Raw genomic sequence first — 12,230 nt, 5'->3', positions numbered from 1 at the left:
CTTACCTGGCCTCACCTGGCTTTATCATCTCTGTCCCCCTGGCCCTCACCTGGTCCCACCTGGCTTCCCCGGGATGGGCCTGTTTTCACTTCTTGTCTGGAACCCTTTAGAGGCAGAGTCCTGAGTGCGACTGACCAGAGCAGCTCTGGTGGGGAGGGGGCTGGGGCCAGCCCGCCCCCTGTTTGGCTCACCTGCCCCAGCCCTGGGGATGCTGTGCGCCGGGCCAGATGCGGCCCTCCTCGGCGTAGGGCAGCTAGTGTGTCGGCTGGGCCCTTGCAGGGCGCTGGGTACTCACTCATGTCCAGTGCCCCCGGCCAAGACTTACTCTTTGGGTGGCTGGGATGAGCTCCTGGGGAAGAAATGTGGTTGTCACCGTCCTGCTTCAGCAGCCCGGACCGCGGCCATCAGCCCTCAGCCAAGTCTGAGCTTCTTACAGAACTGCGCCTTTATTCTGTGTCTTCGGGCAGAGGTAAGGCGAGTGTTTATAGTGGGCACGGGTGGACACCAGGGGGTGGCGGACGGCAGCCGCCCGCCCGCTCGCGCTCTGCTCAAGGCTCTGGGAGTCAACATGTGCACAGCCTCCTGCGGCCGAAACCCGCCTCGGGCTGTGGTTGGGAGGGCTGGCCCTGAGGCTGCGGCCGGGAACCACAGGGACCCAGGCCTGTGCGGTGCTGGCCCCGCTGCGGGGCTGGGGATGTGTGTGTGTCCGACGTGTCTGAAGTGTGGCAGCCACTGTGCCTTGCTGGCTTTCTCGGCCTGGGCGGGCACGTTTCCTGAGGAGTCAGGCTGCTTTTAACCCCAACACCCCCAGGGACCTGCTCGCCGCGCCCTCCAGCTGAGCCAGCGCCGACCAGCCGGGCATGGGGCCCGCCCGCATTCCCTTTGTCTCTCGGAGCGGGAACCCCAGTCCTCCCACCGCTGCTGGCCTGGGAACTCCCTCTGTGTGAGGGCCCTGACGGGGTCTGGATCCCACTCCCCAGGGTCCTGCGGCCCCTCCCCCTGTCTGGCTCTGCTCTGGGGCTGGACCCCTGTTGGGAGGTACACACCGCACATTGGGTGGTACTGACCCCGGTGAGCTGAGCTGCCCCTCGTGGAAAGGCATCTCTGTCCCCGGGGGGAGGCCTAGCCCTCAGGGCTCTGTCTGCTGACCCAGGCTTGGTTCTGAGGGCGGGGAGGTCCTTGCCTCTTGTGAGGCCCACCTGTGTCCACACCCCGCCGAGGCTCGTGGACATCACAGGGTGGGGACATGGACAGAGTTTTGACAGCTTGGCCTGGGATTCACCAAGCACCCAGGCAGGTTTGTCCCCCAGTAAATCACCCGGGACCCCCCGCCCCCCCATGGCTGGAGACACAAGCTTATGAAGCATTTTTGGGAAAGTAGGCTTGGAGGGCAGCAGAGAATAGTGGATGCCATGGGTACAGGAATTTGGGGGGTCACCAAGAGAGTTGTGCAGGCTGGAGGGCTTCCAAGAGGAGGTGAGGGGGGTGGTGTGGTCTGCAGGCTGCATAGAGGCAGCCCCATCATGGAGCCATCTAAGGGACCCTTGCTACTGCAGTCCTGCACTGAGAAGGCCCCACCCTCCTCAGCTGTGGTCTGGGCCCCTCCCCCAGCAACTCGCGCCCTGCCCTGCCGGCCCCCTCCTCCCTGTGGTCAGCCCCGAGCCCCCCGCGGATCCCCAGGTCCACACCTCTTGCAACTGCCAGGAGTCCTGCTTTCTCCTGCGTGTCCCACTGGCCCACTTGCAGACCTGGGCCTGAATTCTCTCTGAGTCCCTCCCATGCCCACAATCTCCTGTTCCTCCTTAAAGCACCTGTATTTCCCTGGGTTATGGTTGCCCGGGCCTTGGATCTCTGATGCGCGCAGGAAAATGGGGAAACTCGAGGGTTATGTGGTTCTTTGTGTGGGCCACTTTCCCAGCTCCTCCATTCCAAGTGGAAACTGAAAGTGACAGCTCTACAGGGGCTTCACGTGACGTGTGTAAGTGCTAAGTCACTTCAGTCGTGTCCAGCTCTTTGTGACCCCATGGACTGCAGCCCACCAGGCTCCTCTGTCCATGGGATTCTCCAGGCAGGAATACTGCAGGGGTTGTCATGCCCTCCTCCAGGGGATCTTCCAACCCCGGGATTGACCCACATCTCCTGTGGCTCCTGCATTGCAGGCAGATTCCTTACCACTGAGCCACTGGGGAAGCCTTCCAGTGACACTACTTCTAAATTAAACATCAATACCACCAGCTGCCGGGACCTCCGGCGTGCGGCCCAGGGCGCATGGTTCCTGGAAACCATGGACTCCGTGGTTCCTGGATGCTGAGTCCTCAGGGGCTTCGGGAGACCAGGGACTACGGCCAGCTTTCTGCTTTGGGGTCAGGCCTTCAGGCGTCTCTCGGCCCCTCCTGTGTGCCTTCCGGGGAAGGCTCTGTCCCACAGGGGCCCTGCACCTCACCGAGGGAAGGCACTATGAACGCATCGTCCCCAGGGCCCTGCAGTGGGGGCATCCGCGGACCCGACCGAGCCCCCGCTGGGGCTGACACACAGACTCGCTAAAGCATTTCTCTCTCCCATCCAAGTACTAACCAGGCCCGACCCTGCTTAGCTTCTGAGATCAGAAAAGATCGGGCACGTTCAGGGTGGTATGGCTGTAGACAAGCCTTTATCTTTAAGAGGCGGTTGCAGGAGTTCTGTTTTACTATCTAGGTTTCCAAGCCTTACTGAAAATGCATCAGGTTTTTAGGTAGGAAAAATGCATATGTGTAAAACAGCAAAAGCAGTCATTCCCCACTGGTGTGGCCTTGGAGTGGAGTCCAGGACTCTCGTCTCAGAGCCGCAGGCCATGCTGGTGCTGCCGATTCTCCAGCACCGTCTGTGCTCACGAAGGAGAGAGTTCCGTAAAGGGATCACGGAGCCTCTCTGAAGGCCTGGGGATGCTGAGGGCTCACAGACCCATCTTCAGAAACTCTCAGACCCCGACTCCCAGTGCCTGGTCTCCATCCCCACTGTGGGGTCTCCATCCTCCATTGTGGGGTCTCCATCCCCCATTGTGGGGTCTCCATCCTCCATTGTGGGGTCTCCATGCCCACTGTGGGGGTCTGTATCCCCATTGTGGGGTCCCCATCCCCACTGTGGGGGTCTCTATCCCCCACTGTGGGGTCTCCATGGGGCCTTTATTTCCTTTCTGGGGTCTCCATCCCCCATTGTGGGGTCTCCATCCCCCATTGTGGGGCCTTTATTCCCTTTCTGGGGTCTCCATCCCCACTGTGGGGTCTCCATCCCCATTGTGGGGTCTCTATCCTCCATTGTGGGGTCTCCATCCCCCACTGTGGAGTCTCCATCCCCCTTGTGGGGTCTCTATCCTCCATTGTGGGGTCTCCATTCTCCATTGTGGGGTCTCCATCCCCATTGTGGGGTCTCTATCCTCCATTGTGGGGTCTCCATCCCCCATTCCAGGGACCCCATTCCTGTCCCCAGGGTTCCCCATGCCCGGGGCTTCCTCAGTGACCCATGTGGACAGCTGGGCCAGATTTGGGGCTGCCCAGGAGGGGTTTTCTGTTCACCTTCATCCCACAGAGGCTTTCCTCTGCCTTTGGGACACTGATAGGGGACTGGTCACTTCCTCTCTGGTCACTTCCTCGGTTACAGCTGTGTCCAGCCAGGCCAGGGTTGGTGGCCTTGGAAAGACTTCGGTTCTATTGTTTCCAGGAGTTCAGGCATGGGCCAGGTGTCCACCTGAATGCATGGTTCCTCTTAACCAGGAGCAGAGTGCTCCTCCCACACTGTGCCCGATCCCTGTCCCTGCCTCGAGACAGGGGGATGCCCCGTCAGTTGTGCGGAGCCCTCACACTGCCAGTGGGCAGCCCTGCTGGTCACAGCTGGGGGAGGTAATGAACTTGACTTCCGTATCACCCTTTTCTCCCAAGGATTCTCAAGTTTGTGATCTTCCTCAAGCTGTACATTTTAGGGGAAATTCTAAACATTTTCCTGAATTCATTTCCTCTACATAGTTAGAAAAAAGTTGAGCTATAAAAATTGGATCTTAATCTCTGCTTCCTGACTTAGAAATGGATAATTTCATTAAAGCTTCCATAAAAAGTCACCTTTGGGAAGGACATGAACTGGAAAGTTCCAGCCTCCAAGAGTAATAATGGCCTGCAAATTTTGCTTGTAGTGTCATGTTTGTGTCAACTTTCATGAATTTTTAAAAGGCAGTGAGCTTATTTAATTACTTAACTTGGTTCTACGTAGACTGAGGGCTGGTGCTTCTTAGTTATACCCCTTGCTTGTACCAAAGAGAGGGATTTTCCACTCTTGCAAGTTTCACTTTTTGCAAGAGGGTAAACTGGGGGCTGATCACAGAAAAAGGAAGCAGGGTGGGTAGAGAATGTGAAGGACCCTGAGGGGGGCCGGAACTGGGTTCCCTCCAGGCCGTGTGGCCCGGGACATGGGGTCCCAGCCACCCAGGCACCCCCTTCTCAGGCCCAGCAGTTGGCACCGTGGCATTGACCCGGGCAGGAGACTTGCTGGACCTGGGGTTCAAGGGCCTAGAATGGGGACCAGCGTGCAGATGACCGAGGACCCCAGTCACCCTAGCCTGGCTGGTGGCAAGACAAAGGACCCCCGGTCACCCTAGGCTGGCCGGTGGCGTGCAGGCAGGACCGTCGGTGGGATCAGCAGAGGGAGGGGACACTCAGCAGACAGAACCAGAAGGAGAAAGCACAGGTTCGACCCCCAGGGACGATCCAGAGATCCCTGAGCTGTGAGGACCCGCACCCCACTCAGTGTCTGCCCGGCCCGGATCTGGGGTCGGCCCACCTGCACGCTCTGTGCTGGGTGGACCCTGGCGCTGGGCTCGCCTGAGCTGGGCGGGTCTGCTTCACCCTCTCTGGGTGACAGGTCCACAAGCCCTGCATCCTGAGCTGTGTCTGGGACACGCAGGATGCTGTGCTCCTCTGCGGGTCAGAGATGAAATTCTCCCCGAGACTTATGGTCTTGTGACCCAGGAGTGCAGTGGATGGGGCTGAGCTAAACTGTGCAGTTCTCAGCTTTCACTGAAGAGTCATCCTCCCCTGATGAGCTCTGCTGGGAACGAGTGTCTGTGTCCCTGCAGAGCACGTCCTGAGGCCTGGCCCCAGTGTGCTGGGGCGGGGGGTGGGGGTGGGGGTAGGCAGGGCTCTGAGGGGGGCTTCGGGCAGGAGCCGGGTGAGGTGGGGCCCCGTCCCTGAGAACGAGCACCCCTGTGAGTGGAGGCTCCAGGGGCCCTCCCCGCTGCGTTCTGCGAGCGGACATTCCTGCCTCTGAGCAGCGAGGTGTGCAAGGCCTCTGAGATTCTGAGAGCCAGGTCGGGACTGGACTCTCCTGCCTTCACGGAGCTGCTCTGTGGATTCCTCCCCTCTGGGATGCGGCTGTGGCTGCGGCTGCATCTCCTCTCCAGCCTTTCCTCTGCGGGAGCCCCTTCCTCGCAGCGCGGACAGCTTCTGGAGGACAGCCCCCGGGGCCTTTCCAGCAAAGGTATGCTGCTCTGGGTCACATCAGGCTGTGTGCACAGCTGCCTCTTACCCCAGGTGGGTCCCCTGCATAACCATCATTCAGAAAGATCAGCCCGGGTTGTTTGACGCTGGTTTCCTTCTCCCACTGTGTCGTAGCTGCCTCTGGAGACGGAGTCTAGCCCAGGGGAGGAGCAGGCTCTTGGATCATTCCCTCACTCCTTCACTCTCTCCTGGTTCCTGAGTCCCCCCCCTCACTGCCCTGGGATGGACCGGGGGCAGTCCCAGACCTTCCCTGTCCCTTCTGGGTCATTTAGGGTCTTTCAGTCACTGGTACTCGTGTAATCAGTCTGGCCGAACGTTAAATCTCTGAAAGAATTTCAAGTGTGAGCCTTCTCGCTGCCTAGTCTGGGGGCCTGGCAGGCAGGTTTGGGGAGGTGGGGAGAGCCTGACGGTGAGCTTGGCCGCTTCTCTCTGAGGTCCTGCCTCACCAGAGCCACGGTTTCTGGCCTTTCCAGGTCAGAGCAGCAGCAGGAAGAAGAGGGGACGGTTGGGAGAAGTCTGCCTGGCCGGCGGTGCTGGGAGCTGGCACCCAGGCTGGGTGATCTTGGTGTTTTCCCGGCTTCTGAGGACCACACGCCTGGGGTCTGTCTGCCTTGGTGGCTGACATGGGTCACCCATCCTCTCTAGACACTTCCTTGTGCTTCCTTCCTTAACACAAGTGTCAGACGGCCGCGTGCCTACAGGCGCGCTCCCGGGAGGAGCTGGGATACCCTCCGCCAGTGGTTGGATATTGTGGCCCCACCTGCTTCACAGGAAATGTACGTCTTTGATGGGCCTGGTTGACACATGGTGCTTCTCACTTGCAGCCCAAATGCCTCTGGAGTTCTTGACTATAGAGAGACCCAGGCCCCTGGAGGCACGTGCAGACCCTCACAGGGCCATCACAAAGCTCCTCTCGCTGGGCACCGGCAGGGGCGGGGGGCCCCCAGCCCTCTCCTGGTGCCAGTGGGGGGGTGGGACCAACAGTGCCGCCCTGCAAGGAAGCCCTCCTTCCAGCCTCAAACATCTCTCACCTCTGACATCCTCTCTGAAGCCTTGCCAAGGTCATCTGGGGCCAATAGTTGGCACATGTTGTCGTGGGGCCTTGGCCCAAATTCAGACTGAAAAGTTTCACATTAACAGCGAGCTCTAATGCAGGTAAACAGGACAGTGGCTGTGGTCTTCGCCTCCCAGGATTTACAGTCCAGTGGGGAAGGTCTGCCACCAAGCACACAGACTCTTCCATTTCCAGTAGATACAGTGTCGAGTAACTGTAGCCATCAGGCAGGTGACATGCGAAATACAAGATGAAATATCTGAAAGCTTTAAACATGTATCGCTCAGTCAGCAGGAAATTAAGGAACACTCAAAGAGACTAAAAACTAAGTGCAGTTGAGAACCCAAAGAGAAATTAAAAAAAAAAAAACGTTTTTAAATGATGTACCTCCTTTAAAATGCAGAAGGAAGGCAAGGTTTGGGCTGCAAGGAGAGGTGGAGAAGAGTGTCAATCAGAGCAAACACTGATGTGTGAAATAGTAATAATGGCATACGGTAAGGACGAAAAACGAGAAAAATAAAGCCCTGGCCATGACAGCATATAAATTTGGAGAGGGAGATCTGAGTTAAAGATTTCAACACTTCTTGTATTAATTAAATTTGGAGGTTGATTAACTAATTCATAATAAAATTTTCAGTATAATCATCAACACAACAGAAAGGTTTAACTTTCAAAATAATGGAGAGAAAAAAGTAGAATGAGAAAATGTAATTAATCAAAATAAAAAGACAGGAAAGAAGAAAACAGAAACGTGGAAGAGTGTAACAAATAGAAAGCGTAAAATTCCAAATGTATCATTAGTTACAGTCAATGTAAGTGGACTAAATAAGCCAACTAAGAGATAAGGATTGTTAGAGTGAATATCTCAGTTTACAAAAGGCACAGAAAGGCTGAAAGTAAAAGGATGGAAAAAGATATATTGGAAAAATACTAACTGAAATACATTTGGTAAAGCTATATTAATGTCAAAAAACTGATTTTAGGGTGAAAAATATTACTGGAGATCATGAGAGCCTATCATTTAAAAGACATTAAGCATTTTATTTTATCAAGCAAAGAGAATAATTTAAAATTTGTGTGCTTTTAATAACATCGCCTCAAAAATATGAAACCAATATTAACAGAACTATAAGGAAAAATACAGGAATTCATCATCAGAGAGAAAGATTTTAGATAGTTCTCTCAGTACTTGATAGATCAGATAAATAAAAATCATTAACAATTAAAGAAGATTTGAGCAATGCAAAAAAGGGTTAATCATGGACATACATAACACTGTACTCTGAAACTTACACTCACATCTTTTCAAGCCCACATGTAACTTGTGAATATATTGAAAATATGCATGCATGCTCAGTCACTTCAGTCATGTCCAACTCTTTGCCACTGTATGGACTGTAGCCCACCAGGCTCCTCTGTCCATGGGATTCTCCAGGCAAGAATACTGGAGTGGGTTGCCATTCCCTCCTCCAGGGGATCTTCCCAACCTGGGGATCAAACCTGTGTCTACTGCATTGCAGGCAGATTCTTTACCCACTGAGCCACCTGGGAAGCCCATACTGAAAATATATTGATCAATAAAGCAAGTCACAATAAATTTCAAAAGACAAAATCATGAAGAATGCATGGTGAACCCTCAAGCCAGTTAAGCTGGAAATCTGTAGAAAAGATGACTTGAAAGCCCTTACATTTGGAAATAAACACATTTGTAAATAATGTAGATCAAAGTAGAATACATGACAGAACTGAGGAAATATTTGCGAATCGAATTGTGTGCGCTCAGTTGTGTTGGACTCTTTGTGACCCGGTGGACTGAATACCACCCTCTATCCATCAAAATGTGTGGCTGCAGCTAATGCAACTCTTAGAAATAAATCAACTTGAGGGTCTAATGTGAAAGAAGGGCTGAAAATTAACAAGCTAAGCATTCAGTGTTGATAAAAAAAAGTGAAATAAAAAACAGTCATAGGAAATAATAAAGCAGAAGGTATTGTGAAATAGAAAGGTAACATACAATAGAATTCGTTTAAAATGATAAAACAATAAAGATCTGGTGAGACTGGTAAGGAAAAATAGCAAACAGTATTAGGAATATAAAAGGAATATTATATAGCGTATTATATATAAAGTATGGTGATATATGCAGCAGATATTTAAAAAATGGCTTGAAATTATTATGAAAAAATTTATGCTAGGAGATTTGAAAATATAGTAAATGCTTAGAAATATAGCTTATTAAAATTGACTCAAGAAGAAATAAAACACCCAAATAGTCATATGGCTATTTGAATGAGTGGTTAAAATCTTCCCACAGAGAAAAATCTAGGCCCAGACAGTTTTAAAGCAATTTCTACTAAATGTCAAAGGAAAAATAAGTCCACCCAATACTGAGTCCATGGTGCAGAATTGTAACGGAGGTCCTGATGTGAGCTCACATTATGCACACAGACACACAGACACACACACACATACACGTGTGCCTGCACGTGTATGCACGTGTTTGTGTGTTCTAGCTCTGTCTGCTGAAGGGGCCACCCCAGTACAGGGGATGCAGCTGGCCTTCAGACCTCGGTTTCCAGACACAGTTCACCACTAAAAGGGACTCATGACTTCTGGCCTCTGCCCAGAGCGGGAGCAGAGAAAGGACAGGATGAGCCTAGAACGTCCATGCTCGACAGCAGGCTATGCTCAGAGCACGAGGGGACATACCCCAGGACCCAGGCCTCCTGAGGGGCTCCCCCGGGACCCAGGCCTCCTGAGGGGCTCCCCCGGGACCCAGGCCTCCTGAGGGGCTCCCACGGGACCCAGGCTCCTGAGGGGCTCCCCCGGGACCCAGGGCTCCTGAGGGGTCTCCCCTGGGACCCAGGTCTCCTGAGAGGTCTCCCCTGGGACCCAGGCCTCCTGAAGGGACATACTCCGGGACCCAGGCCTCCTGAGGGGCTCCCCTGGGACCCAGGCCTCTTGAGGGGACATACCACTGGACCCAGGCCACCTGAGGGGCTCCCCAGGACCTGGGCCTCATGAGGGGTCTCCCCTGGGACCCAGACCTCCTGAAGGGACATACTCCGGGACCCAGGCCTCCTGAGGGGCTCCCCAGGACCCAGGCCGCCTGAGGGGTCTGCCCTGGGACCCAAGCCTCCTGAGGGGGCTCCCCAGAACCCAGGCCTCCTGAGGGGTCTCCCCCAGACCCAGGCCTCCTGAGGGGACATAACCCTGGACCCAGGCCTCCTGAGGGGACATACCCCCCGGGACCTGGGCCTCCTGAGGGGCTCCCCCGGCACCCAGGCCTCCTGAGGAGGCTCCCCCGGGACCCAGGCCTCCTGAGGGGACATACCCCCCAGGACCTGGCCCTCCTGAGGGGACATGCCCCCCGGGACCCAGGCCTCCTGAGGAGGCTCCCCTGACCAGGTTGGGACAGTCTCAGCATTCAGATGAATGTGGGTGGTGACAGATGATAATCCAGCAAATGAGATGGGATTCCCTAAATCTGCATGAATATAAGTAAACGAACAACTAAACAGACACCACAATACCTGACCATACTGCCAGGAGAGAGGACTCTAGATGGGTGACTTCTGAGTGGAGGTGAGTTATAAAATGCCCAGTTGGTAACCACTGTAGGAATAATTCAAGCTGGAAATGTCAATGGACGCTAAAATTGGTGAAAGTGAGAAATGGAATGTTTGAAAAACAAAGTACTAATTAGCTATGAAGAGGGAAGCCTACAGTGGGGAAAGCCAGCACACACTGTCCCAGTGACCAAACGTGGCCTCACCAGTCCTGCAAGAGACTGAACCCGTGTGCCAGGCCACAGGATGCATGAGGACGACACTTCTTAGTTTTGTGATGTTCCCGCCGGACATGCTGAGGACGCATCAGCAAACTGGGCCTCAGGGGCAGCCTGCAGAGCGGCTTGTCCCATCTTGAGTCAAGAAGGACCAGGGGCATCTGGATGGAGAGTAGCCCGTCCCTGGCTGAGCGGATGCTCTGAGCAGTTGGTGAAGTCCTGGGCTGGAGGGGGGGTCTCTGGGCAGAGGACATTGGGTGTCGTTCTTACAACATTTCTGCAAGCTTGATCTTGTCTCAGAATAAAACACAAATGAAAAGAAGAAGGAATAGAGAAAACTGTGGACCTGGGAAGTTGCTGAGGGTAAGAGTCAAGGGGAGGAGCTGGGGGAGGAGCAGCAGAGGGGGTCGGGGGGCGGCAGGAGCTGATGTTCCTAGAGCTTGCCTTGAATTTTTAGGGGAAGGAACCAGTGCTTCTGCAAGGGAAGAGAGCACTCTGAGCAGTAGTGTTTCTTGCAGCCACATTACCACTAGCTGTTCCACAGGCTGAGCCGAGGGCCCCGGAGGGGACCAGTGCTGGGAGGGAGTAGAGGGGGCTCTTGGAGGCAGCTGACCCAGCTCACCTGCGGCCGCTTCATGACCGGGCCCCGGGGTCTCCCTTCTCGAAGTGTTTGCTCAGAGTCACTTCTTTGGAGGCTTCCTCCAGCCACACTGGGACCTTCAGTGCTGGGCTGTGTCCCCGGATGGGGGTGGAGACTGACCCGGCCATAGAAGGCTCCAAGCACCTGGGCAGAGACCTGCCCCCACCCACTGCCCAATCAACCCTGCCTGTGGGCAGTGAGTCGGGCAGGACTCTGGTGGAAACGACCCCTGGAGTCACTGGTGGTGACCGATGGGCTCCAGGTTGGGTGATGTGCAAGTTCTGTACTTGGAGGCTTCTTTGTAACTTTATTTACAAATTCATCCTATGCACATGCATCAGACACTGTGACAGCCAAGCTGGCCACTCCTCCATATCCAGCCTGTCCTTGGCTGGAGCTACCGTGAGGACAGTCTGCCTCTTCAAGCCCCTTCGACCTGGAATCGCTGACTTGGTGTCACTGTAGATAAGCAGGAGCTGGAGGAGGAGCAGGCGGAGAGGGTGGGGTGCGGGGCCGGCAGGCGCTGATGTTCCTAGAGCTCACTTCAAATTTTTAGGGGAAGGAACCAGTCCCTTTGCAAGGGAAGAGTGTGCTCTGAGCATCCTCGTCTCTGTTCGTCTGTGAGTTGCAGCTCGTGGCATCCGCCTTGCATCATGCGTGCTCTTTCACTGTGGTGAAGGACTCTCTAGTGGTGGTGACGTGGCCTCGGCCTGCGACGGCTTGCAGTGGGGCTTGGGTCCCCAGCCAGAGAGAGGCCAAGTCGTATCAGCGAGAGCCCCAGATCCTGGCCGCCAGACCAGTGGTCAGTGCCCAGGCCTCTTGCCCTTCGGCTTTGCAGAAAAGAATTCTCACAAAGACAGACAGAAAGTAGTGAAGCAAGTGTTTATCAGGAGGAATAAGAGTACAGTATATGTGGATAGACACACAGGTGGACTCAGAGAGAGTCTCTAGAGTTGTGCCCTCATGGCAGTTTGAATTACTTTCATGGGGCATTTCTTCTGGGTTTCCTCTGGTCAATCACTCTGATTTCCCGGGCTCACAGTCCACATTTGGTATATCTCAAGATCTGCCATGTGTCCGCATGCATCCCTTAGCCAAGATGGATTCTACAAGGCATATGGGTAGAGAACATCCTTGATATAACTCCCCCCTTTGACCTCCAAGGAGCCTTTATGTGCATTTGTGGTCGGGGAGGTCTCCTGACTTCTAGAATGAGATATATGTGGT

General features: G+C 54.4%; 2 protein-coding genes across 5 annotated transcripts in view; one reads left to right on the top strand and one right to left on the bottom strand.

The window, feature by feature from the left end:
• Window positions 1-12,230, top strand: part of AHRR (aryl hydrocarbon receptor repressor) — an 82,811-nt gene that overhangs the window by 19,154 nt on the left and 51,427 nt on the right. The window lies entirely within an intron of this gene.
• The window catches only part of LOC145518281 (uncharacterized), a 29,622-nt gene continuing 20,027 nt past the window's right edge, over window positions 2,636-12,230 (bottom strand). Inside the window, exon 5 of the mRNA XM_081522319.1 lies at window positions 2,636-6,842. Within this exon, the coding sequence (XP_081378445.1) occupies window positions 6,800-6,842 (43 nt within the window). The 3' untranslated portion in view covers window positions 2,636-6,799. The remainder of the gene's footprint in view (window positions 6,843-12,230) is intronic.

This window comes from Giraffa tippelskirchi, chromosome 8, assembly GCF_054371585.1.
Source record: "Giraffa tippelskirchi isolate mGirTip1 chromosome 8, T2T-mGirTip1v1.2.pri, whole genome shotgun sequence".
Classification (NCBI taxonomy): domain Eukaryota; kingdom Metazoa; phylum Chordata; class Mammalia; order Artiodactyla; family Giraffidae; genus Giraffa; species Giraffa tippelskirchi.
The sequence above is the reverse complement of the archived record's forward strand: the minus strand, read 5'-3'. Positions and strand labels throughout refer to the sequence as shown.